This window comes from Egretta garzetta, unplaced genomic scaffold (genome assembly GCF_000687185.1).
Source record: "Egretta garzetta isolate BGI_Z169 unplaced genomic scaffold, ASM68718v1 scaffold96, whole genome shotgun sequence".
In the NCBI taxonomy this organism is placed as follows: Eukaryota; Metazoa; Chordata; class Aves; order Pelecaniformes; family Ardeidae; genus Egretta; species Egretta garzetta.
The window spans coordinates 1,029,422-1,055,864 of record NW_009259965.1 but is presented as its reverse complement, the minus strand read 5'-3'; the positions used below and the strand labels follow the sequence as shown (position 1 = coordinate 1,055,864).

The following is a 26,443-nucleotide window of genomic DNA, read 5'->3' as shown; positions in this document are numbered from 1 at the left end:
CCAAGGTAATGTATATGTGAACTGCTGCTAGAGAAAACTCAGAACAGGGTGACTTCCAATAAGAGATGGTATTTCTAAACATAAGAAAACAGAAACGAAAACCTCTACCAGCTGCTCTAGCTATTTTCCTCCAAGAGTAGGAGGAAAGGATTTCAAAAGCTTTGATTTCTCTCATGATTATCACAATTTTTTTTCTAATCCAAGAATTCTGATTCTTCCCCAGGCTCATGCTAAAGCTGACCTAACAAGTAGATATATACTGACAACGTGCCTGCCTACATAACAGGGATTCTTACGGTCTACACGGTAGTAATGCAAATCAGAAAAATTTCAGGAACTTTCACATTGTTCTTGGTTGTACTTTGGGGAAGTAACCCTGAAGGCAATGGCTTGGAGTCTTCGTGTTTCATATTGCCTTCGTGTTTCCTTGGCTGACCTGAACACACCCCGCAGTCCTCTTGCAGCTCTTTTCCAGTGTGTGTCCTACTGGGCAGTTCCCTAGGGAAACTCTGCATTGAAAGTGAGCCCTCTGCACTTTGGTTCAGTTTCAGAATACCTTTGGCAGGAGGGGTCACAAAACTGGCTGCTGGCAGGGACTGATCTCCTTAGTTTTGATTTCTCTTTTCTCATTACATTTAAGCCTTCATGTAACAAAAAAAAAGTAGCATTTTAGTGTTAAAATATATTATGGCACTTGGAAATTTTCAGAAGGGCACAATGGATAGTTTTAGGTGACTACAAGGGTAAGTTTAAAACACAAAAATGATACAAGGGATATCATTAATTTTGTACAACAATTTTAGACTTGTTTTAAAACATAACATGGTATACTGTTGCTTTCTAATGATGTGCTTATTATGGTCCAGTTCCACTCTGTCTTTGCTAATCAAACAGACTTTTAACCAATCAAACAAAAATTTGTTAAAAACACCTAGCAAGGAGAGTGCTCCAAAAGCAAATCTTATTCACCATTAACCCCCTGATATTCAAGTAATTATATAATGGACTTACACAGGTTTTTGGTTCTGAATGCGGAGCATGCTACAGTTTGCCTTGAGCTCTTCTGGCGGGTAGTTGTCCTCACCTGTTCAGAAGACAGTAACAAAATTCATTAGTTTTGTGGGATTTAGAAAACTTTGACAAAGCTTAGCCTTTTATCCAAGAATAGCTGCAAATGAGATGAATTCATTCATTTTATACACATATCACAAATACCATATATATAGAGATGAGTGCTATGGTGGTCTGATTCTGCGCCCATCAATAGGAAAAAGTGCAATTAACTTGAATGAAAAAAATTAAAGACACAAATAAACTTTAGATGAATGTGAACATTACATTTATACTATATTATTTATTTATTTACTTACTTAGGAAGTTGTTCTGACTTTTTATCTAGAAGCCACTAACAAAGTCTATGAATAACATAGCATCAGATGTCATTTCATGTGGTCTATATTCACAATTTAACACACTTTGGAGCAGATACAGGCAATCTTTAGTCTGTTCTAATTTTCATTTGACAGACAGATTTTATATTTTTACAAGAGCAAAAAAGTTAGGTCTTAGACTTTCAAAAGGGATGAAGCAGAATTACCTAGATCCCACTGAAGGTCAGCTGGAGTTGATCTTTAATGGGGGAGCAGGGCACTTGTCAATATTTCACTCCAATATAGAGCATTTAGCCCCACAGTCAATTTTTTCTTCTAACTCCCAGCAGCATAGCAGGATTCCCATATATGCATTATAAAATTAATTCTGAACTCAGTTCCCATTTGCATTCTCCATTGGCCTGTATTTAAACAACCCTGTTGATGGCTGATTTTCCTCTCTAACTATAAGTTTTCCTTGCTGAATATACAGTATGAGACCAGGACAAAGTTGCTCAACGAACTGCGCTGAGGACTTTCCATCCTATTAAAAGCCACAGGTCTTAGTGACTTTCAGAATCTAAAGGCAATGGAAAACCTTAACTATCTGATGGTGAGGGTACTCTGCACGAGAATGTTAGTGGTGTTTGTGTTTTTGAAAAGAACGTTTTTATAACCAAATATTTAGTTCTCAAAATCAAGGATATTTCTAGGCAAAGAAAAAGCAGCTGTGCTCCATAGCAATGGCAATCTTAGCAGTGCTTCTTTCAGCATCAAAGCCATATCCATTCCGTCAGTTGTTCCTGGCTAAACAATTTGTGAAACCGATGGCAAACAACAGGCCCTATACATGTCAGTCACCAAAATAAAGACTCCTGGAAGGAAGGAGGATGGCTATAATCCCTGATTTTATCCAAAGAATGAGGCTGAAAACCTCTGTGAGGGGAGAATGAATATAACCTGCCCAGCAATGCACATCTGTGAGTACACCCTGATCTTATCCATCCAGTGCTTTTACAGAATACTGAACATTCACAGGGAAATAATAAAAAAAACCCCCACCACCTGTGATGTGATAACTTACTCCTGAGGAAACGTATGAATGGCTTCAGAAACTTCATTACGTAGTCGAGTTCAGGCTTGTGGATTCTGCCAAGCTGAACCAAATGCTGTTCCAGAGGAGTGCTTGCGAGCTCTTCCAGTTCATTTCTGTCATAGGACTTTCCTAGTGAAATTACAAGCACTGCATAGCCTCGGCACTTAGCTTGCAGGGAAATTTTTTTTAATGTTCCTTTGTCCCATTGGCTCGTTTTTCCAGCAGATATAATGATGATAACTTTGCGTGGCCTTGGATTGGGAGCCCCTGAGAAAATGTTAGCAATTGTCCATTGCATGGCATGGCCAACAGCAGCCTCTCCATTCAGCTGCTGAAGAGATTCTTTAATATATATTCTCATTAGGTCTTCATTGCTGTAGGTAACAAAGTCAAATTCTTTCTTTACTGGCCTCTTCCCTATGCCTGCTTTGAAATCTGGTAGTGCATGGCTCACCAGAGCTATTCTGTCCCCTACAACAGATGTTTTTGGATCTGAGGAAATGTTGAATGCAGTGACTGCTTTGCTCATGAAGTCTTTGACTTGCTCAAATTCAGCACCACTCATTTTCTGTGAACTATCCAGAATGAATGCAGCATCCACATATTCCTTCAGTAAACGGCGCCTGGGGCGTTCACAAAAGGCATCTGGTTTACATTTATCTGCAAAAGAATGTAAAATTAATTCGTATTTTTTTTGACAAATTAAAAAGCAAAGGTGTAACAATGAATGATCACAGATCTAAAGTGTCAGAATGCCCAATTTAAAAAAAAAAAAAAGAACAAAACTATTAGAAAGACTTCAATGCATGTTAGGAAAATAAAGGCTGACTCAAAACACATAATTATGCACCAGGTACTGCAAGACAGTTGGTGTTCTAGCTCCCATTGAAATAAAAAAAATCACAGGAATAGAGTTATAATAATATATAATAGCGAATTATTTATTTTTGGACAGGTTTAAAAAAAAGCAAGCTTTCGAAAAAATGTGAAACCAGGTCCTTACTTCCCATTAAAATCAACACTAACCCAAAATTCTCATGTTTACTTCAATATGTATTTGCTAAGGTATTTCATTTTTTTGTTATGACAGAGATCACTGCACACATCAACCATAGTAACTTTTTATCATTTGGGCAACATGTAAGAATGCATTTATGTGGCTACTTAAACTGAAGTTTTATTCCTAACTACTACAACTGCTGGAAGCTTTTTGAGGAAACCTAAAATATTGTGGCACTAAGAGGAGAAATCAATGCTTTCTGAAAAGGAACTTCGGGTCAAGAAAAGAAAATGGCATTTGCAGAGTTGTATTTTTTTCCCAGTATTGCAGAAAGTACAAGGGTCAATCTTCACAATGATGTTATTCACAGAAGAGAGTCTTTGTGATATTGGTGACCTTCACCAAATTGTTGAGGACTCTGGTTAGTAGTCAAAGTAAATCAATATTCAAACATTGCAAAATGACTGCAGTCAAGACTTTTGAAATATTTGCTAATCTTTCAAGCTACTTTCTATGAAAAGTAAATCCAACTCAGATTCAGAACATGCAAGTAGATTGTCCAGATTCCAGCAGAATAACAAGTCTTTCTCCCAAGTTGATAGGTGTGCTAATAGCTGCTGCACTGCACAGGTTCATCATAAATAAGTCACGGGACCTCACATGCCATGAACGTCAGACCACCAGCTGAGTCACAAAATGGTATATTCCTTGTTAATACTTCATCTGTCTTTCTGACCACTATGTGTCAGTAGGAATACATAGGGGTACTCTGCAGCTTTACATAGTGATGGAAAGACCAGAAATGATCTTCTGAAGAGTCAGGAAAAGGCAGGAGAGAAGGATGTAGGCTCTAGCCATATTACCAGTCTTCAGCAGTCTGGGAAGATACTGGTTTCACAGAAGTTGGCATTGATTACCACTGCTCTACATGCACTATGCAATCTACATAATACTCCTTTTTCTCCCTTAATGACAATTCAAAATGCTGTATTGGTCTTACCGTAGCACAAAGTGCACAAATGAAATCTTTGCGACACTTCCTTATATTCTGTACCACGAACATTTAGCACCTGAAACAATCCAGAATCATCCATCTAGACACAAAAAAGAAAGACAGTGGGTAAGTATTGCTGAGTAAGTGCTCTATGATTTCTTGCTGTTGATGAAGTGTAAATTCAGTGCACAAACTTGGCCTAGAAGACCCATTGTGGAGGGGGGAAGGGATGCGCTGCAGACAATTAGTGCACATATCCAGTTGTGGTAATCTCATACAGACTTGTTCCTAATTAAGTCCTAAAATAAGATAAGACCATTTTTCAAGTGCTATTGTGAAACAAGCAAAAGACTTCATATCTATCTGTGTCTATGCCAGATCCTCAGCTGACATATCCAAGTGGAAATTCTGCATTCTTGGAGTGTGACAAAATGCATGACAGACAAAGATTTTCAAATGTAAAATATTTAACATGGTCCAAATGTCTGGCAAAAGCTTCAGGTAGAAAAATTATCTACAGAAAAAACTAACTAAGCAATCTGAGTTGATGGGTGTGTCTCAGATGTGGAGTGATCTCTTGCAAAGTTGAGACCTATCTAAAACACCACCAAGGGTTTCTGGTTCCAGATTTCTTGTCCTCTTTAAAATATTACTTCAACACTTAGATTTGAATATAGCTGTTTCTTCTTAAAATATTTTTTAAAGCTACCAATGGACACAAAGGGAATTCAAATCATGTTATTGGCAAAAATCTTACACATTTCATAATCATCCATATACATGTTTAGATATATCTATTTATACATATGTGTTGTTTCCATACATTATTATATATACCTAAACTATGAATAAACTGCCATAAAGTCTGCCAGTGAAGTCTGGCATACACATGAAACTGCACAGAGCTTTGCCATCCTCCTAAAAAGAAGTTCCTCACCTTACAGACACCCTGGTTCTGCTAGATAACAATACTTATGCACCTCATGGAAAAGAGACCAGAATGCTTTTTATAGCACTATTTGTCTGAAGCCACAAAATCTCCATGCTCCGTGTTAAATGAAGTGCTACAGTTATGAAATCCTTTCTAACATTTTTCTTTACAGCAAGTGACCAGAGTGTAATATCCTTTCAGAAACTAAACAGTGGAGTAACAAAAATTAATCCATTCTTTAGTGAACTTGCAGTATCTAGAAATTTATTTTAGAGGATAAAGTCTACCTGCAGTACTTGTACAAAATGCCCTATCAACAGCAATGTGGCTAATAATAATTTTGAGATTTATTACTTAAATTTTAAGAAAAAGGCAGAAATCACCTCAGAACAGGTTTTGAATTTTCATTAGCTGCTCTATGGGCACCACTGATTCACCTCATACTTTGCAAGAGAAACAGTTTGTTGCCTTGAGGATTTTGAAGTCATCAGTGATGAGGGCCATCTACCTTAATAACATAACTCTAATAATTGATTTTGCAACAATGGATCGGAGACATTTGCAAGGTGGGCCACAATGTTCAAGTAAGTAGCCAGGCTACTTAGCTGAACCTTGTCTTCCAGTTCAAAAGACTTCCTACACTCATGCTGTTTCATAGTTTCTCCTTTGTGAAAACTGTGCGTGAATTGCATCAGAAGCACTGCTTCATGATAAGCCTTTTCCCAATGTCCCTTCCCTGCACTGTTCTCCTAAGGCAAGATTGTAGAAGCCCAGTTATCAGCCTTTCACCCATTTTCTTTAGAAAAGTGTCAAAGAATGGACAGTAAGATTGCAAGAGGAAAACACATCAGGTGGCAAAGTACTACTCACGTTCCTGAGAACTTATTTCATAAAATGAATGTGCATTCACTCATAGGTAAAAGTAGGACATCTACTTATGAGAAGACTGTTCTGCATCAGAACAGACAAGCGGAGGCATTTTACAGTTTTTCTTTTGAAGCAGAAGCTCCACACCATTCTTTCTTCACCCTGTTCCTCACAGTAAGGAACCTCATCCAATATGAGGCAGCACGAAGCAAAACAGGACACCTGCCAGGCACGCAGCCATGAGATAGAGTACCCTCATAAAAGTTTTTTCAGAATGATACCTCATACATATAACTTTCCAGAAGCCCATGAAAGAAGAAGGGAGGAAAGGATTTAGCACCATTCTTGATCATGAACACCTTCACAAGTGATAGAAAGCCGATGCTGGACAGAGGTGTACCTTTGAGATGCACATCCCTACACTAAAGCTGGCCTATTTTATACATTTTGTATTCAAATATCCACCTCCAGGTCTTTTGCAAGACAGTACAGTGCTGGTAACCCAAGGTTTTAGGAAATTACTCCTTTTACTCTCACAGAGTTCCAAACACACTGACCCATAAGGTTCCCACAGACATTTCAGTGGTTTTAGGGAACCTCCATGATAAACACCAAAAAGAGTACAGACCTTGAACTGCCATAGATATTTCTGTGACAAAACTCCAGCTGATGTCTGCTATATTTTAGAATACTGAAAATCCAGTCTACAAACACAAGCCAACTCCTAACTTTGTATCTCCGAGTATGTGGTCTCATTTAATTTGTAAAAGTGACTGTTACAACTAGGAGAGAACTTGGAAGCAAAGAGATAATGGAATAGGCAGAGAAGAATCTTCAGTTGCACTGATCGTCGGTAAGAAAGGGAGACTTAAATTAAAGGACAAGCGCTCTCTGAGATAAAGCTAGTAACCTTATTTCAGTGCTATTTCATAGAAAAACAAAGTCCAGCACATGAACCATTTGCCACTGAAAAGAAGAGAGAGCATCTGAAATACTTTGTCAGGAAAACACAACATACACAGTGCGGGAAAGATGACCACACTCCTTTACTACTCACATTGCATTTGTTTCTAGGAAAGAGCATCCCAGAAGGGTGATGAAAAGGAGCCTCAGTAAAAGCTCTCAAATCACACTGGCCTAAAAACCAAAGCTTGCTTTTTAATCTGAGAAATGGTTTTTAGAATCCCTAGTATCCTTGGCAGTGAAAGTGGACGTCCTTTACTAATGTTGTGTTTATCACCTTGGTGAAGATCATTTACACCTAGTAACAGGGCCGCAAGGAGGAGGCATGGAGCTTACTCCAGGTTCACTGGACGAATCGTCTTCTTCAGAAATCTCCAGTGTTAAAATACTACATTTTTATCCTCACAAGATTTCATGCCTGAAGTCCAGCCAACAGGAAAACCAGACAGTTAAGAGAGCAAGGACTATTCCTGTGGTTAGTTCTTGAAACACTTAGCATGCAAGCATGCCAATAGAAGATTGTCAGACATTAGTAATGTTTTACCTAGGGTTCAATATTTTAGTTCTTTGATTTTTTTTTCTATTCATTGCTACACATATTTCATAAATATTAAAGCTATGGAAATTCTAGTCCAAAGAACAAGAGAGTTTTTTAACTCTTAATAATTTATTATGCATTAGGAGCATTTTCCATAATTCCACCTTTTTTTTGGTAGCTTCTTTGCCAAGTGATAAAACAAGGAATTTGCAGCTAGCCACTTACTGTACAAGGCTTGCTGGTACATTGAACGTTTTTCTACTAAACACATTCTGTGAGTTTTTACTATTTTAGAAGGAACCATCTAGAGAGCTGAGAACCGGCTGTTCCATGATTTGCTTCACAGGATTATAAGCAGATGGGAAAAGTTCCCAAGCATTACAGTTGTAACAGATGCTTTAATCAGAAAGTTATTGACCACAAAATCTTTCCTCTATAAAGTTATCCATTAATTTTATGGTCTGCACACATTATCTTTGTTGTAGTCTGCTAAGGTATTCTTATAAAATCTCCAGTGTTTCCACACCTTTCATTAGCATCACTAAAGATTAACTGAGAGCTACTGGTGTGCAGAATTTGGATCAAAGTTTGATACAGGTAAATCGCTATGTTCAAGAGCATTACATGTGGGATAAGCATAAGCCAATGCATTTAAGGTTTCTTGTTTTAAACTAACATTACTGAGCATAAAGAAGAAAAGTTTAGTGAATTTCTTACCAGGAAAGCTTGGGAGATATGGGGTGTGTCTTCAAAAGCAATAACTACTGGAATGACTCCTACTGCACTCATCTCCAGGACAGCTTGTTTAACAGAAGATGCATCTGCAGCAGGTCCATGGCTGAAAACCACAGCTATTTTTCTCACATTAGGACCTTGTAGAGTTCTCTTGAAAATGTTCCTGGCAATAAATCTCATTGCACTTCCAATGTTGCGTTCACTGGAGGAACTCTGGTAAGAAATATTTTTTAGTGCGTTGAGTAACTTATTCTTGTTGTGAAACTCTGAGAATCGGATCAGCTGGTGAGTAACGGAGTTATAGGAAAGAACAGCGACTCTGGCTCCCACTGGGCAGTTGCTCTCTCTGATTCTGGCATCACTCACTATTGCCATCATAATCTCCCTCATTAGTTCAAACACGTCAGGAGTGAGTGTCCTAGAGGTGTCCAAGGCAAACACCAGTTCTGTTGGATATACTGGGCATTTCACTTTTCCTAGGAAAAAAAAAACCAACAAAAACCACCCCCAAATTATTTCTTTCCCTTGCATCTCAGACATGGAGAGTAACACACATAAAAGCCATGCACAGAATGAGAAAATGCTAAACTACATCCTCTGCTTGATACAAGCCCAAAGAAAAAGAGGGAGCCAGACAAAAATCTGCCCAACTTACACTGAAGCATGGTGTAGAAGAATACAAATTGCTCTTTCTTCTAAAGAGGTTTTACAAAGACATTTGAAAAACAGTGCTAAATTATAGTAGCACAATTTTACAGATGGAGAAGCTGCAGCAGAGAGAGTAAAAGTGGCTTTTCCAGCATCACCCAAGCAGGACAACAACAGGGCCCAGAGTAGAAATTATCATGGGTTTTGTCCAAATTCTGACCAGCTCCACATTCACCTGCACTCTGAAGCAGCGGGATGGGAGGCTGCTGCAGTCTGTGCCCCCCGTGCTGGGTGTGCCTGCAGAGGCAGAACCTCCACTGCCCACCTCAGAACGAGCTTGCAACAGTCTGCCTTGGGTTGCATAGGAGCATCCTCCACTTCCAGCACACAGGATTCCCTTTTGAAGCTCCTCTTGGGCACAGCGTGGGCCTACGCTAACTCAGGTACGGCCGTGCAGCCCAGGTACTGATTTGATGCTATTATTACTACTTTATTCTTAGGAGCACTGCTAAGATTTGATAATGCATGGTGACACTTCTGGAGTAAAACGCATTTCATCTTGCAATTACTCTAGCCACGGTATTACATCTAAAAGCAGAAATTGTGTTGAAAAAAATAATCTACTGCAGCACGAAGAAAAATGTCATTTAAAACCCACAGGCAATAGCAGGTAACAGAACTCCAGTAGTAACAAGATCATTTCCCGAGCACTCATGAAGGGAGAAGATTACCGACTCACTATTCCCAATCTGGTGTAGGACAAAAGTTCCATTATCATTTCCTATGTGTCACTGGTTTCAGAAACAGTCAGGCATGGAACACCCCAAGGACTGAGGGACGTTGAGCCATAATGCAAAGTGGACAGCCAGGAAGAAAAAAGCCCAAAGCAAAACAGAGGAGAACAGTATTGAAATCAGAACAAATAAAGAGGAGAAAGTTTTAAATTAATAGGTGTGATAAAATTTTTGGCAGCTCTGTGTAAACCAGTGGAGGAACTGGTGGGAGTGAAGTGAAGAACAGAAAAGAAGGTCAGAGAAGGGACAAGGAAGAAAATTAATCTGCAGTGCTGAAGCTGCAAGATCATTGCAGTTACGAGGGGTTAGAGAAGGATAATACTGGCTATATCTCCCAGGGAGAAGTAGAAAGAAACAACAAAAAAGAACATGCACAGGAACTGACCACCACCACCACATAGATAATAGGGGAAAAATGACAGAGGAGAAAATGGAGTTATTTGGCATTGCCAACAATATTCTTACCAACAGGGCTAAATCAAATACTGCTGAGGCAAAATGATACAAGGCACAAAGAAGGCCTGTGAACCTTTATTGCATAGTAGAAAGCTGTGACACATACAAGATTTGAAGGAACTGCTCCAAGTTTTAAATGCACTTTTCCAGTTCAGTTTCTCCTACCTACCTTCACGTGAACATTTCACAACATATTGTACCATCCAAATACGCGCCAGCACATGCACTGGGTGTAAGAGAGGGGCAAATAGGTCAAGCACTGTGTTACTGTGGGGAGAATCTTCGGCTGCTTCGTATTACGCCTGCTCTTCAGGGAATGGAAATGAGGGTCATACGTGCAGCAGTGGTTAAGATAATCACCCCTATTGGTGTTAAACAAAAAGGGGCATGCCTGGATTTTGAAAGTCAAAGCAGTCAAGCATAACCAGGAGAAAATTTATCACAAGGAAAGGCATCAGAGCTTTTGAGAAGTTCTACAGAACAGCAGCGTGAGGGGAAAATGTCAAAACCCAGCAGGTAAGTCAATAAGTAAGACAAGTAGAAAGCATTTCTTTGTGGAGGAAGGAGGAGGAAGCGGATGCGCTCGATGGCTCAGCAGATCTGTTCTAGGACCTGAGAGACTTTCACTCCCTGCTCTCCACAGACTTCCTAGGCTTAGCATTTCTATGCCATGCTGCTCCACCTGCAGAATGGGAGTAGAATTTGTGTGGGTGGCAAGAGCACGTATGCGTAGTAGGAGAAATGTCTGTGTTACAGTGTGCATGCCGTAGAGACTATAGAAACTATGAAGCCCTGGTTTGCTTAGGCTCAGTATAGCCAGTCACAGGGATGTGGTATTTGAAACTGAGCCAGTGATGGCCAAATCTTATCTGATGGTTTTAATTAAGAACACCTACCACATCTATGAACATTGACGTGTGTAGCCTCACTGAGTCATTAGTGGAGAGAAACAAACTGCAGGGGAAGCATCTGGTGGCTAAACACTTGCATTTTAGATACCGAAGTTAAAAGGGGATATATCCCATGCTAAACCCGGATTAACAGACTAAAGCTCCAGTTCAGTAAACATCCGACTCTCAACATAGGATTTAGCCCCTGTGAAGGGAACACACAGCTCAGTATGTTTGGTTGAGTGGAGCCTAATTCTACAAAGGCAAAGCAGTTCACAGCTTATGAGGTCTCTGCTAGGTCAGTGTGACAAATGAACGCCATCGTTCTGCCTTTCTAGTAACAGTGACATAGGAGTAAGCAGTACTCACCATCCCAGCAAGCTAAAGAAAGAGAAAAAGAAAGTTTAATTGAAAAAATTTGCATCTGAAGAGTTTTAAAAATAAAAGCAAAAGTCACTGGTGGAACATACACTGAGTTTAGTTTCCCTAGTTCTACAGATGTTAAGACTTTCAGGGATTTAACAATGCATGCATTACTGTCTTCCACTGCTGTGTATGCTTGCAAAACTCTGATTTTACAGGAGAATGGAGGAAAAGGCCAAGCAGGACCTGGCCCTGCTCTAGACCAAATATTTTCCTGGAGGGGTTTCCACCAGAGTTTAGAGATACAAATACATCATTAGTTGTAGAAATTCCCCCTATTTGGCGTGGTTGCTTTCTAAGGAATTAGGATGGATAGATAGACTAGGAAAAAATGATGCAAACTTACTTCACGGTAACTTGAACCACTGCATACCAAGACACTTAGCATTTCCAATAAATTATATTACAGTAACTTTGGCAATAGAAATTATTCTAAGCAACCAAAAAATAATTTTTTTTGCATTCTGAGCCCTAACTTCATTTTTCAAGCACCTGCCTACTGACACCGTAAGTTCATGGACACACTGAACACAGAACTAATATGATATTAATAAGATGGGGAAGAAAGCAAGTGCTGATATTTGGGCTTGTAATAGTAAAACAAGACTGAATGCTTACGGCTTTTTTTGCGGACGTAGTCAATGAGTTCACATGGCTGTGGACAAGAACAAAAAAGCATACATGAGCACATGACTACCCAATGAGTTACTGCATTGTGTGCATTTGTAGCATGGAGTGTGCTAGGGATACATACAGAAAATGAGGCTTGTCCGTTCGGTCCTTTACTCCCCTATAATAAAAAAAAATAAATTACAGTAATGTTATCTTCATCTCACCTAATTGCCTAGATATTTTACTAACCACAAGGAAAAAAAAACCAACCCAAAGCCAAGGGCTGATTGTATTATGCATTTTTATGTATTTAGTTTAATGTCTACCACTGTATGGGGATACTGAAAGTCCACAGTAGAACTGAAGGTTTCTACTACCTGTTATCTGTGTACATTTTTATTTCAGTAAGGGTGAGAAAAGATCAGTAATTGTTATTTGTCAGTATTGTTATTTGCAAGGACAGACCTCTAGTACTTTGAGAAATTCTTCTACACAGTGGTTACAACTAATTTCAGCTATGATCCTGTTTTGAAGCTATTAAGAAATTCACAGTATATAATTTCATATCTGACAAAAATGTACAGGGAAACTATCAGCTTAGCACGAGCTGTAGACTTCTTAGCAATAGTAACAATTAATGAGAGAAAAACAAACCCAATCTCTATACCATGTTGAATTTGCAAAGCATAAAGTCGAAGAAGAAATAAATATTTCTAAAGTGAGCCTCTTTCATTTGAGACTTAAGATACATGCCACTGAACTCCCACAATGGTACTTCCAAAGGATTTGTTAGAAACACATAATTGCTAAATTTACTGTGCTAGTGACAGTGAAAAAAATACAGTAAGCATTGTCCTTTGCATTAGTTAAAAGGAGAGGCTCAAAGTATGAGTCAGGCACACCTTTCAAACATGCAAAAGCTAGGCATTTAGATGCTGACTTATGAAAAGTACATTTGTAGGTATACAATTAGCCATTCGCATTCAGAAGTACCTGATTCGTGCTTACATACAGACGAATTCACAATCTGGTTTTAATTAATAAAATACTGAAGTTCACGGTGTAATACAATCACGCAATTTACAATATATGCACAAGACATCAATGGCAGTCATCTGAACCATCAGAACATTGCACATATTACCACTCAAGACCACCATAACAGGAAGAAAATGTTTCATTTCATTCCTTATTTTCCTATTCAAAATTAAAAAGAACAAATTTATTTTCCAGTACCGGCAAAATATATGGAGTCTAGGTCTTACCCTGCGTCCTGGAGATCCCCTGTCTCCTGGACTGCCTTCCAGACCAGGAGGTCCCGGAATACCCTATGAATAGCAGCATGTGAGATATGTAGTATTTGAAGAACATATAGAGGCAACATAAAATTTACATTTGCTACCGGAAATCAACGGATTTCCTTGCTTCTTCCTTTATTTGCTACGTGCTTAAGTTCCACTGACTTAAGTGTAAACAAGAAGTAAGAAAGAGCATCAGGTCTGATAAAATTTTCACTTTTACAAGAGAAACAACCTGCATAGCATCAAAGCACCAATTTTCTTCTAGCAGTTCAGCTAATTTTTAAGTGTATTATTAATCCAATAAGTTCAAAGCCCATCTAGAAATACAATCCTCACAATAAAATTAGCACATGCACATCTTTGCTTTTGGTGGCAAGAACCTTGTTTAATTTCTGGCCTTTTTGGAAAAGCAGTGCTGAGTAAAACCAGTTCACTGGGGCTGAACTCCTCCTGGTTTGTGACCACCCACAACTACCAGCTCTCCTTTCTGTAGGGAGCAGCCAGCCCATGTTACACCCTGTCACAACAGAGGAGATGTGAAGTTAATATTCAGCCGTGGAAAAGTTTAGGGGAAAAAAGGGAGAAAAAAACACACAAGAAGCCAGAAAAATCAGGACAAGGAAGTTTATGGGGAGTAAATGGGATCATCACACTGCTCTTCAAACCAGCAAATTTCTTCTACAGCATTTTTTTATCTAAAAAGCACAAAAGGAAAGTGAACTGGAACAGCAGGTATGACACTCAGAAATGCTCATTGCTTCTGTTCAGTGTGACATACACAGGGACAGAGCATGGCCAGCATTAGCAGGCTTTGAAAGTGACAGACGTAACATCTAAAAATCAATACAAGTGTGCAATCAGCACATGGAGGAGGAGCCTATTAAAAAAAAAAACATTAAAGATTCATCAAACAATGATAAGGTACTTGCCATTCTGCCTCTATATCCTTTTAGTCCACGTTCCCCTGCAATTCCCTCATCCCCAGCTTCACCCTAGTTAATTGGAAAAAAATGTAATTAAAATGTGAAAACAGGCTCTCCTGATAAAAACACAAACTTCTCCAGATATTATGACAGCATTTTTCCACAGAAATGCAGGGATATGAAAGACTGCACACAAAAAATTAGTCATAGATTCATGTAAATAAAACCCAAATCAAACCTAGACAATGTTTTTTTTACCAGGGAAAAAGAAAATGAGATGCAGCTGTTACTTTAATGCGGCATCATAAGATAATAAAAGTCACACAACATCTCGTTTCACACAAGTGAAAGCACTTCTCCCTCTAATCTGCCAAAACCATACTGCTGACTGCAATGTATTCTCTCCAAATATTACTTTCTACGGCAGAAGTGTGCTGCTTCCAAAATGTGATTTATCTACTTGTATGCTAAAGCACATGCTGATTTCCCATGAGAACAGGGAATGTCTAATCACTCCCTAATTACTGTGTAAGTCAAAATATTGGAGAAAATATTAACGTGCAACTTCTGTGCACAGAACATTGAAAATGTCTGGTGATATTAACAAGAACAAGCCCCTGTCAGATTTTCTACATCCATGGGGGATCGTATATCGACCAGCAAGCTCTCAGAACATGAGGTACTCCTTATTCTTCTTTAATCCGTACACAAATGGCCATTTACTAGGAAGGTTTGGGTCAGACATTTGGCACGCAACTTGCTTTTGCTGTGGCCATAGCTCTACATCCACAAGAGTATAGATGTTAAGCAGCTTTACTAGCTGAAGCCTAATGTATAATACCAATTTCACAGCTCAGTCCTATTTAGGCAATCTGATCAACCAGCTCTTCATTGTTTTTAGAACTGGTTGAGGCTCTATACTTCACATTCAGCTTCAATCTTTTTCTGGAAAGTATGATTGTTAAATTTGTGATCCTGAGTTGGGACCAAAAAAAAAAGAAAGCAGAAGTGTTGCATTTTTCCACAGGATAGAAATTTGTTGTTTCACTCAGTTGTCATTATTGTATTACTTAATAAATTAACTGAAGGAAATGCTCCGCTTGTAATTTTTTGAGCAATCATGGATTCCTATTAGGAAAACAGGTCCTACCAAAAACTTCTATAAACACGACTTCTGTTTTGCAACACAGTGGAGGGACAAAATATTTTTTTTTCCCAGCTAAATGTATTTTGGCATTTCAATATAAGGAACCTAAAATTTGTAACAAGCCCACAGGGATATTAGTGGTTGGCATATATCAAACACAAGCCTATTTAATAAAGACTGACAGAATTAATTAGAAACACACAAGCTAGCTTGTTCTCTTACTTTATAAATTACCAACTATTTTTTTTATGTTCAGAAGATTATTATTTCTGTGGTTTGGTTATCTTTTTGTAAACTCTTGCCATATAAAACATGATGTCAACAGACTATTGGACTTGCAAAATTAGGCACTTGAAAGTAAAGCAAGGTTAGGACTTTTGCTGATAAATTTCCAATTTATTTCTCTCCAAAATTCTTTTTTCTCCTTTGTCCATATATTAGTAGCACAGAGTTAGCCTGAATGAATTCACGCTGACACCGTCATACAACGCAGCATAGCAAGACCTCCTACATCCATTGACTTTTACTGTAGGGAAGGCAGAAGCTGTTTTCCCAAAGTTCCTGTCAAAAGGCAAGTTCATCTGAAGCTTCAGGAGCAGGAAAACCCACTGCGAGTCCCACTTGTGTGGCAGCCTCTGGATCCTTGGAGTTCAGAAGAAACACCTACCTACAAACACTGTCTTTGCTTAAACGATTAAAGTGATGCAGTAAATTCAAACTTTGCTGAAAAGACTGCACACAGAGCAACATCATTGAGTAAACTGTAAGAGGGACAAATGCAAACAATAGGCAGGCTTTCCAAAGCCCATTTCAAATCTAGGCTGTTTCCCTCAAAGTTAGGGCTTATTCAGGACATTTGGGCCTTCCCTTTTCATGTCTTTGTGACAGTTGCTTCATTTTATAGCCGCTGCATCAGATCAGTTCTTCCCAGCAAAACACCTGATCCATTTTTATTTAGTGCTCACTGTCTGGAGAGGGGAGAATGGCAGATGAAAGCTTTCAGTCATTTACACTTACACAGGTTACCCCTCCTTCTCCTTTAACAAAACCATATCCTACTTCTTTTCACGAAATGCCAGAAAAATTCACTCAATGTACAGAAAGTTATCTACAAAAACTACTCTCATTTTAAAAAAGAAACATCAGCAATAGCATCTGCCATTTTTGGAATGGCATAATTCTACCAGCTACATCTGAGTTACACCCATATGACCACAACGCAGTAAAGAACAGATTTTTTAAGCTAACATATATGAAAGCCAGAGAACTGTTGAGGTAAAAAACCAACATATACCTTTTGTCCAGTTTCTCCAGGAAATCCTTTATTTCCCTGTAACACAGAGAGTAGAGATAATTAAATTCACAGTATCATCCCAGTGTTGTTTTTTAATTGGCATTTGAAAGTAATATGCTGCTTTTTGGATGTATATGTATGAATACTTACATTTTATGTACGTCTGTACTGCATATATATATTGGATAGATGAGGTGCTTAGGGACACGGTTTAGTGATGGGATGGCAGGCTTTGGTTAAAGGTTGGACTTGATGGTCTTAAACCATCTAACCATCTAACCAAAGCGATTCTATGATTCTATATATTGAAAGATCACACACATATATAAAAATACTGCTGACGGGGATCTACTTACAGCTTTAGGTTGTACCAGTCATGAATAAAGAGTGAAATTGTCATTACACTGGCAGCTAAAGGAGATTGGTATCTTAGCACATGAAAATTCTTGAGGTATATTTCTAGTAAATCAGATGTAGGGCAGAGGCTGGTATTTGTTAGTGGTGATATGCCAAGCTGTATTTTTCAATTCCAAAAAACACACTAGCAAGAGCTTGGTATTGGCCAGGAGACATTGTCTTGCAGGGATGCAATGTGCCATATGAGCAACTTTTAAGGATTATAACAACTCTTACTTTTTTGAATTCAAGGGACAGGCTCATGGCACATTTAGCTATTGCTGGTTCCAAAATCTCCCTCCAGTATTTCTCAGGACCAAGCCACCAATAATGCTTCTGGCAGTGTGTGGGATGAGCACCTCCAGGTTGTCTTCTCCTTCTTGCACATTCCTTGCTCACAATCTCACCAACAATTGCCACAGTCTCTGGCTCTTTCCAAAGAAACCGCCAAGGCCACACTGCTCACTTCTCACCAGGACCTTGCTAATGACTTTGAATAGCATTACTTGTGTTTCAGTAGTTTGCATTAAAGGAGCTTAATGACTACTTTAGATGTATTCTGAATGAAAAACATTTTTGCAGCCACCAGATTTTATAAATTGTAGGAATGCAAAACTAGGAGGAAACTTGTGATGTGATTTGCCTGGTGTTTCTGCCAAAACATCATATAATCCTGCTCCTGAAAGCATCAAGTTTTGTCTAAAAATCTATTGAAGCCTCCTGCATCCTACAACCACTACCAGAAATATATTCTAGAATCACAGTATGAACTAGCTTCATTGACATGACAAATGATGGCTCTTGGCCACAGGGACATTACAGTCTAAGGTAAAGGGTGCAAAATGCACTGTGAACCACACTGATTTTAGCAATTCATTGTTTGTTCTCAGGTACGTGCTCACATAGAACAGCTAGTGAATTAGTCATAGTGAGTGATAATTAGAAATAAAGTCAGCAGTTGTGTAGGTTAGAGTTCTATGCCATATGCTTCGGGATGAAATTCAAATAGCTATAGATGGTGCACTTCCCCCAGCTTTCCCTCTTACTGTAAATCACTTCTAAAATAATGGAGAAAGTAATAATTTCCTTATGATTCTTCTTTCAGTTTTACCTTTACTCCTTTTTCTCCAGGTAGGCCATATCCAAAAGCGCCATCTTCTCCCTGTAAACAGACCAGTTTTATTTAAGTATTTGCACTTGTATTCTTCTTGCGTCTATCAGCACCTTATTTTACTGATCAGGTTCCTTGGAGTACAGAATCACAGGAAATCTGATGTAAAGGACTGCAATACATTGGGGAGGAGGAAGATGACTTCTACTCCATTCCACCTCATACATACGCACCCTGTGCCCCTGAACTGGTATAAAGAGAAGCAAAATCTCTGCAGTCTGTGGGAAGTAACATCTTAAAAGTGAACACAAAGGTGGAAGTTGGTCCTGGTTTGGCCCGCAAAGACAGGAGGGATGATGGGAATATGGACAACATTGTCTCCAAAGCTGACCCAGTCTAACAGAAGGGAAGGTATTATACATACAGGAGAAAGCCAAGTTAACAAAAAAAAAATAAATCCTCCTGCAATTGATTACTGTGAAAATACTACTGCACTGTCTCTAACTGCACCTCAAAGCAAATGTTTAGAAAATCTAGCCCCAAAAGAATCAATCATAGAATCACTTTGGTTGGAAAAGACCTTTGAGATCATCGAGTCCAACCTTTAACCTAACCCTGCCATCCCACCACTAAACCATGGCCCTAAGCACCTCATCTATCCTTCTTTTAAATACCTCCAGGGAGGAGGACTCGACCACCTCCCTGGGTAGCCCACTCTCCAGACTAAACAACCCCAGTTCCCTCAGCTGCTCCTCATATGACTTGTGTTCCAGACCCCAAGCTGTTCCAGACCCCTCACCAGCTTGGTTGCTCTCCTCTGGACATGTTCCAGCAACGCAACATCTTTCTTGTAGTGAGGGGCCCAAAACTGAACACAGTATTCAAGGTGCGGCCTCACCAGCACCGAGTACAGGGGCACGATCACTTCCCTACTCCTGCTGGCCACACTATTTCTGATACAGGTCAGGATGCCGTTGGCCTTCTTGGCCACCTGGGCACACTGCTGGCTCATATTCAGCCAGCTGTCAACCAGTACCCCCAGGTCCTTTTCCACCAGGCAGCTTTCCAGCCACAAAACTGTGTGTTTATACTACTGATAGAAACCAATCAGACTCTTGTTTACACTCTCTTCACAACCAGAACAATTAGAACCATATTCCAAAGTATCAGAGAGAGGAAACTTCAAACTGAAAACCTAAAGCACCTGGTCTTTATTTACTACCTGAAATGGTATTTCTTCTCCATACTATTAATAGCAATATTACAATATTACAGTAGAATGTACCAAAGGTTTGGGGTCATATCTGCACTTGGAATTCACACCTGTATTCATTCAGAGTAAATCTAATAGAACTGTTAGGAGACTCACCACAAAAAGTAGTTTAAAATTTATATTCTCTCAGTTATTCTGAAAGAAAAATATCTATATTCTTTCTGTTATTACATTTAATATCAGGCCTTAATTGACCGACCTAAAATTCTTCTTGAGTTACCTGTCTTTTAGGACAGGCCAGGCCTCCTGCTTCAGCTCTGGTGTAGCCAAAGTAAGCAGCATAAGGATAAAAATGAAAGTACAAACCTGCCTTCCACGCAAACCATGTGGACCTCTTTCTCCTTTTGGTCCTGGATCACCAGGTTGTCCCTATTAAAAAAAACATAAATTAAGTAAACTATTCTCATACTTATTTGAGTCATGCTTGGTTAAAGGGATACTGTTAATCTCAAAATGAGGTTCTGTAAAGGATATCTGAAATGCTGTACTGAAGGTCCTTCTTTAACTCTCTAAATACAGACTGAAAGGAAGATCTTCATAATATGGGCAGACAACTAGATTTTTCAAATATGTGATATCCAAACCAAAGAACAAAACATTTCTAGTTCCAGGTCAAACAGCCTCTATTAAAGGGTGACAAATTATGAGTATTAAATGGGTAAAATCACTGGCTCCAAAAAGTCACCTTAGAGTCTCGCAATCCAATTTCAACAGGCATGGAAGAATTTCCTTCATCCTGTGGAATAACTATCTGACTATACCAGCTGACAAACCCCATACACTCATCCACAAATATGAAGGAATTTGACTAATCTGAAAGAAGATATAACAACACTATTACCTTCAAGCTACTTTCTTATAGTTTATAAAATCAGATAAGCAGCCTCAGGATTGCAGGCAAAAAAAGTACCTTAAACCCAACTTTTATGTTAAAAGCCACTTTGCATTTACCCTATATTTAGATGTGCAAATGCTAGACTGAGTGATCTCACTCAAAAGAAGTTTTGTGTATATCCTGAGACACCTGAATTTATGTCTATGAAAATTATGATTGTTTACTTTTGAGATATCCTACACATCCTAAGATACATAAATAAAGCATTTCAAACATCTTACACTTTCACCTTAAATATTGTTACTCTTAATTTTGACAGGCATTTGTCTTTTGGATTCTCAGCTTGTCATAATTCTGAAATTTTGAGTTAAAAGGAAACACTGAAATTCTATTATAATATACTTTTACTGGAATCACTTCTTCTGATCTCTGGTTATACAAAGCTTTCCCCCACACCCTTCAATAGTTATTTTAGCCTGTCACAGAGCTTACAATTTCTTTTGGGAAGAGTTAATCAAATAAACACAAGCTGTTATGTCTTAATGGAAGAACTACACAACACAACATGGTTTACCATGCAAATGATACCAGCCTTATAAAGCACTTACAAACAGCTTATCAATTTACAGAATTAACAAACTATCCAGAGGGTAAAAGTTACATCTCAAGGTTTAATAGATGAAACAAAATAATTTATAACTCTGCTTCCCTGAACTTTCTAGTCCACACTTTGGCAGAAGGAGGCTTTTCAAATAAGAGAAAGTCCAGATCTAAAAAGCTTACACGCTTGAAAAGCTCTGTGCAGCTGTGGCCAGAGCCATAACTAACATGCATACCTTGCTGGCTGTGCTTGCTTGGGTTTTTTTCAATGGAATTCAAGTACCATACAAAATGTAATCCAAAAAGAAACACGATAAATCTTATTTAAACTTCAACACGCAATTGCTACTCAGATCAAGAGACTGATCCTGCAGACATCCCCTGGACCTCTACTTGGGAAATAGTTCCAGATGTGGATTCCAAGAACAGAATAGGCAAGCCATTTTTAAATCAACAACATTAAGCGAGGGAATTAAACCGACAAAATTAATACAGTGATTTAATTAAGGGAACCTTACTTTAATTCCTGTTCTCCCAGGAGGTCCAGGAGTCCCTGCGAGACCCACAGCACCTGGTTCACTCTGAAATAAACAAAAGGAGACAAATACTACGATGTAAAATAAGAAAACAGAGAAAACACACAGACTCTTTCTCAAGTTGGACTTACATGTCATAAAAATTGACTAATGCCATAAAATTTGTATGCTACATAACCACTATCTATGGCTCCTTAGAGCCTCCTAGAAAGGGACCCTTGAGGTTCCAGGAAAAAGGTTGATCTTCCGGATAATACACAAGATGACGTAACAATAAGATCAGCTTCTACCTCCACTTCAAGCTTCCTGTTTGATTCTGGGATTCATCTGCAATCCGCAGTTGAAGAGAATGACTGAGAAGGAGGAAACTAACCAGAAGAAAACTGTAGGTGGTATTCTGTTACTTGTAAGTTAAACTTAAGGATACTGATAGAATTTGTCTTGAAAGTGGGTCAGAGAACATGATCCTATTTTCTCCAGGACTTTAATCCAGTGTAGGTATTTTTGACATAAGAAGAGTTTGGCTTAACGAAACTTTGCCACATCCTTTAGTATCTTCTCTCTGAAATATCTGGCTGCAGAATGACAATAACCAACTCATATAGTGCCAATTAAATGCTTTCCTCCAGGTATTTGGCAGGGAATAGTCAGCCAATGTAAATAAAACTTAGCTTCCTTGTTGTAAAATAGCACACTCCACTTCTTTCTTTCCCCTCCCTTAAATAGCAGAAGCTTCAAAAACATAGAGGCCATTATTGCTTTTACTGGGATAACACTTTTTTTGTAGTCTTCATCATGTCAATCTTTTCTTCTGTCAGTGCCAAACAAGTACTATTATTTGTCCGTATACTCTATACTTAGCAAAAATATCTTAACAAATTGCTAGCAGCTCTCCAACAACATGGCCATTTAAAAACCCGCAGGACAAAATACTGACTGCTCTTACAGGAGAGCCCACACTGCATCAGCAGCAATGGGAACTTTGCTTGAGCAAGCCAGGATAGCATCTTGGCCTCATATTTGTAGCCAAAGTGTAGGGGCCACGCTATCCTAAAGAAAGCCACACCATTCTAAAGATTTTTCTGAAGAAAATCAACAGATGTAGGGTTTGGATGATACATCAAGGCAAAGGCAGACCTACCCTTCCAGCCCTTCACAGCTGGCTTCCAGAAGCTGTGATTAATGTTTCCTGTTACGGAATGTGACCACAGACCTTTGTATGTAACAGATCTAAAAGACCAAACCTAATGTGTTTCTAAAGAAGCACATGCATTTTCACATTTTTTTAAATGGGTGTAGAAAAGACACAGACAAGAAGACAGAGCCCTCTCCATTTCTTTAGCATCTTTTAAAATGAACAAGTCTCATTATAGGGTAATGAAGAGGAAAAGTACTCTTCTGCATTCTCTGTGCAATGGAGGCAGTGACAAGCACATTCTTCTCTAATACAGGACAGATACGTGGAGATTACTATCTCTATCATCTCTCAGGGTGTTTGCAAATGTGTGGAGTGGGGCTGGAAATTGATTTGACTATGTGCTAAGTAAGGCTTACACCAGCGAGAGTACTGCAACTGCAGTACTGCAGTAACTTTATTTTTACAACAATAACAAAAAAACCCCAGCAACACAGAGTGGTGTTCAGCGGACTTAGGTGAGGATTGGAACGGTGTGAATTAAATATTTGTATTCTGAAACACAGAGTAGGAATATTAAAAACTCTTTGTATCTTGCAGATCACTGAGTTGTTAGGGGAAGGGACATGAGAAAGGGCAATGCTTGTTCCAGTGCCCAGAACAGCATATCACATAATACGTGATACAGTTAACTTGAGTGAAAAGATTGAATGACCACAGACTAGAATCATTCCAGGTAATAATGCCATAAAAATAGAAGAATAAATTGTCTTTCTGTAATACAGGATTGAATTTTCAACCGAAATGCTTCAAAGCATTCAAAACAGTCTACCTAGCATGGACTACTTTAGAGTATAAGGAAATTGAACAGTTTATTTCCAAACAAAAGCAAGTTGATATGGTCAGACGCCAAAAGTATTATTGACAACTAACAGCTTTGTAGATATAAGGAACTGTGTAACCACACAGTATTCATTCCTGGGGAGAAGTGATATTACCAGAACAAGAAGCAGTTTCCTTGGGGTGAACTACAGCAGGCAAGAAAAGGGGACAAAACAAAGTCTAATGGATTAAGCAATTTGACTAGGCCTTTGCTCTTGATGTGGTTCTGTGACCTGCTCTGTGTACCTGGGAAAGTCTACCCCTGGTTCTTTGCTTCTGCCTCTCCTTCCTCTGCTACTGATCAGTCCACGATTAATTATTTGCATCTCCAATGTTTTTTCTAACAGGGTGTGACTCCACTTCTGCTAGGGGGAGCAGAGGAGTCGCTAGGGACATCTTTAAGAACAAAATAGCAGTCCTGGGTGTCATATGCCAACATGCAGTGTATTGTATAAACATATTCTGATATAAGATTTCTTTAAGAAAGGGTTTTCAAATACTGGGCAAAGAAAACAAGTGGTGAGAGATGATTCCTAGTCACTAGCTGGTGGTTGTGACCCACCTCACGCAGCATGACAACTTGAGTGCTAATTGGAAGACAGGAAATCAATTCCCTTTTTGGCCACTGAATACCACGCTTGCAAATAAACACAACATTGACATCTACCCAGCACGTTCAAGCAAAATGCCAAGGACTGGTTGCAAAAGACTGAAGACAGTAAGAAAACTGAACACCTTTTGGACAGAACTGACAAAAATAAGTGAAATTCAATCATGAGACATGCTTCATAAGTCAAACTGAAGCCTCCGCAGCTCACTGTTGGCGGAGGGAGATAAAGATAAGCAGTTAGTTCCCACGGTAAAATGTTTGCTGGGAAATGTATCTTTAATTAAGACTGCATATAAAAAAAATTAATTAACTGTCACATCAAGGAAGCATTCAAGATATATTTCCAAAATAACAGTAAGCATTCCATGCCTGCAGAAAATACTGCTTTAAGAGTCTCGTTCTCAAGACAAAAAGACAGCATTGTTATGGATAAGCACACAACAGAGAAAATATCATCTGGACTTGAGTGACCTCTGAAAAAAACAAGTGAAAACAGTTTTTCTTTTCCATGACAATCGTGGAATTTGGCATCAGAATAGCGAAGAGGACATATGTGAGTGATCTACAGGACATTTACAGTTCAAAACCAGTCTGTTGTGAAGTTGGTGCTCACATCAGAAGCAGGGTAGGGCACGATAGTCCCAGTGTATTACATTTGATTCTAAAATAGGTTTATGGAGACTGTGACTTTGCAGCACCAAGGTTGTCCCCAACTAAAATGTAGCTTTAAATTCCACAGGATGAGGTTCTAAAAAAATCAGGCGTTAATTCTATAGAAAACAGAAATATTAGATAAAAAGCAGCCTTCTGCTCTCATCAATACAACCCCTCCCTTGCATACATGTAATTATGTTTTCAACAACAAAGTTAAAGGGAGCAGTGTTTACAGTGAAAACAAGACTCATCTCCTATAAGCCACTGATTGACTGGCATGCCAACGAACTGGAGCCACGTAAGCAATTATAGCTTGTACTGTCTCATATAGAGCAACCAGTAGTCTCACTCTTTTTTTCTGAGAAGCAACAATCAATTTGTGTGAATCCTGCCAGCATTCATTTTCAAAAGGACAATGGCAAATAGCGAAGTGAGGGACAGAGGAAGATCTGGGAAGGCTGCCACAGGGAGGAACTCAGCATCATCTCCTTAGTGTACCAGACAGCTTCTGATCAGGAAAGGGGAAAATTTCTGTTGGTGGGTGCTATACTGCGCAAATGAGCTGAGTGAACAAAATGCCTGCAGAGGGTAACATCCTTCACCTCTCTCCTGCCTTCCACCCAGTAGCCCTGACGGTGAGTTCAGAGCAAGGGCAATCAGACCCGAAAGCAGGAGGTCGAGCTGGTTTCATGACCATCGATCTGCTCAGTACAAAAACCAGCAGCTATACTTCCCTTTCTCCACATCTCACTAAAAATGTCTGAAGTACAAGGGAAGGGAGCTCATGAAAACACATGGCTGGGTGTTTGGGAAAATGTTTGGCAGTTGACAGTGATACCTTAAGGGTCAAAAGACCCCCAGATGTAAGCGGCTTGTATGCATAAGATTTAGGCCTTATTGTCTAGTTTGCTGATGCTTTGCTAAAGTCAGTATTGTTTAGCTTGCTGTTGCTTTGCTAAAATCAATAGTGTCTAGTTTGGATGTTTTCCTAAAGTAAGTAGTGTCTAGTTTGGATGTTTTTCTAAAATCTGTAGTATAGTTACTTAGTAGATTTAGAACCCTATTCAAGGACGGGAAGAATCGGGAGGGAATGAAGCAAAAGGATAATAACGGTTTGCCAAGGTTGCTAGACTAGAAGGAATGAGAACTAATTGACGCAGGAAGATTTGTGGCTCCTTACGAAGGACAGTTTTTGATAAGAGCCAGGAGTTTATCTTAAGAACTGGTTTGCACCGACCCTGCAGTTTGGGCAAGAGCCAAGGAGCAACTGAGTCTGTGCAAGAACAAGGGGTTACTAGCAGTGACGAAGAGGAGCCATCAGCCTTCATCCCCACGACCCCCGACAACCACCACCAGGAGGCACTGAGCAAGCGCAGTGGGGAGGGACTTATGGAAATGACCTCCTGAAGCTAATTTTAATACAAAGCGG

General features: G+C 39.1%; 1 protein-coding gene across 1 annotated transcript in view; it reads right to left on the bottom strand.

The window, feature by feature from the left end:
• LOC104127527 (collagen alpha-6(VI) chain-like) overlaps positions 1-26,443 on the bottom strand; it is a 62,014-nt gene that overhangs the window by 703 nt on the left and 34,868 nt on the right. Inside the window, exons 21-27 of the mRNA XM_009640204.1 lie at positions 14,548-14,610; positions 12,324-12,360; positions 11,652-11,663; positions 8,477-8,970; positions 4,467-4,560; positions 2,455-3,126; positions 1,012-1,084 (exon numbers count right to left, since the gene is read on the bottom strand). Of these exons, the coding sequence (XP_009638499.1) occupies positions 1,012-1,084; positions 2,455-3,126; positions 4,467-4,560; positions 8,477-8,970; positions 11,652-11,663; positions 12,324-12,360; positions 14,548-14,610 (1,445 nt within the window). The remainder of the gene's footprint in view (positions 1-1,011; positions 1,085-2,454; positions 3,127-4,466; positions 4,561-8,476; positions 8,971-11,651; positions 11,664-12,323; positions 12,361-14,547; positions 14,611-26,443) is intronic.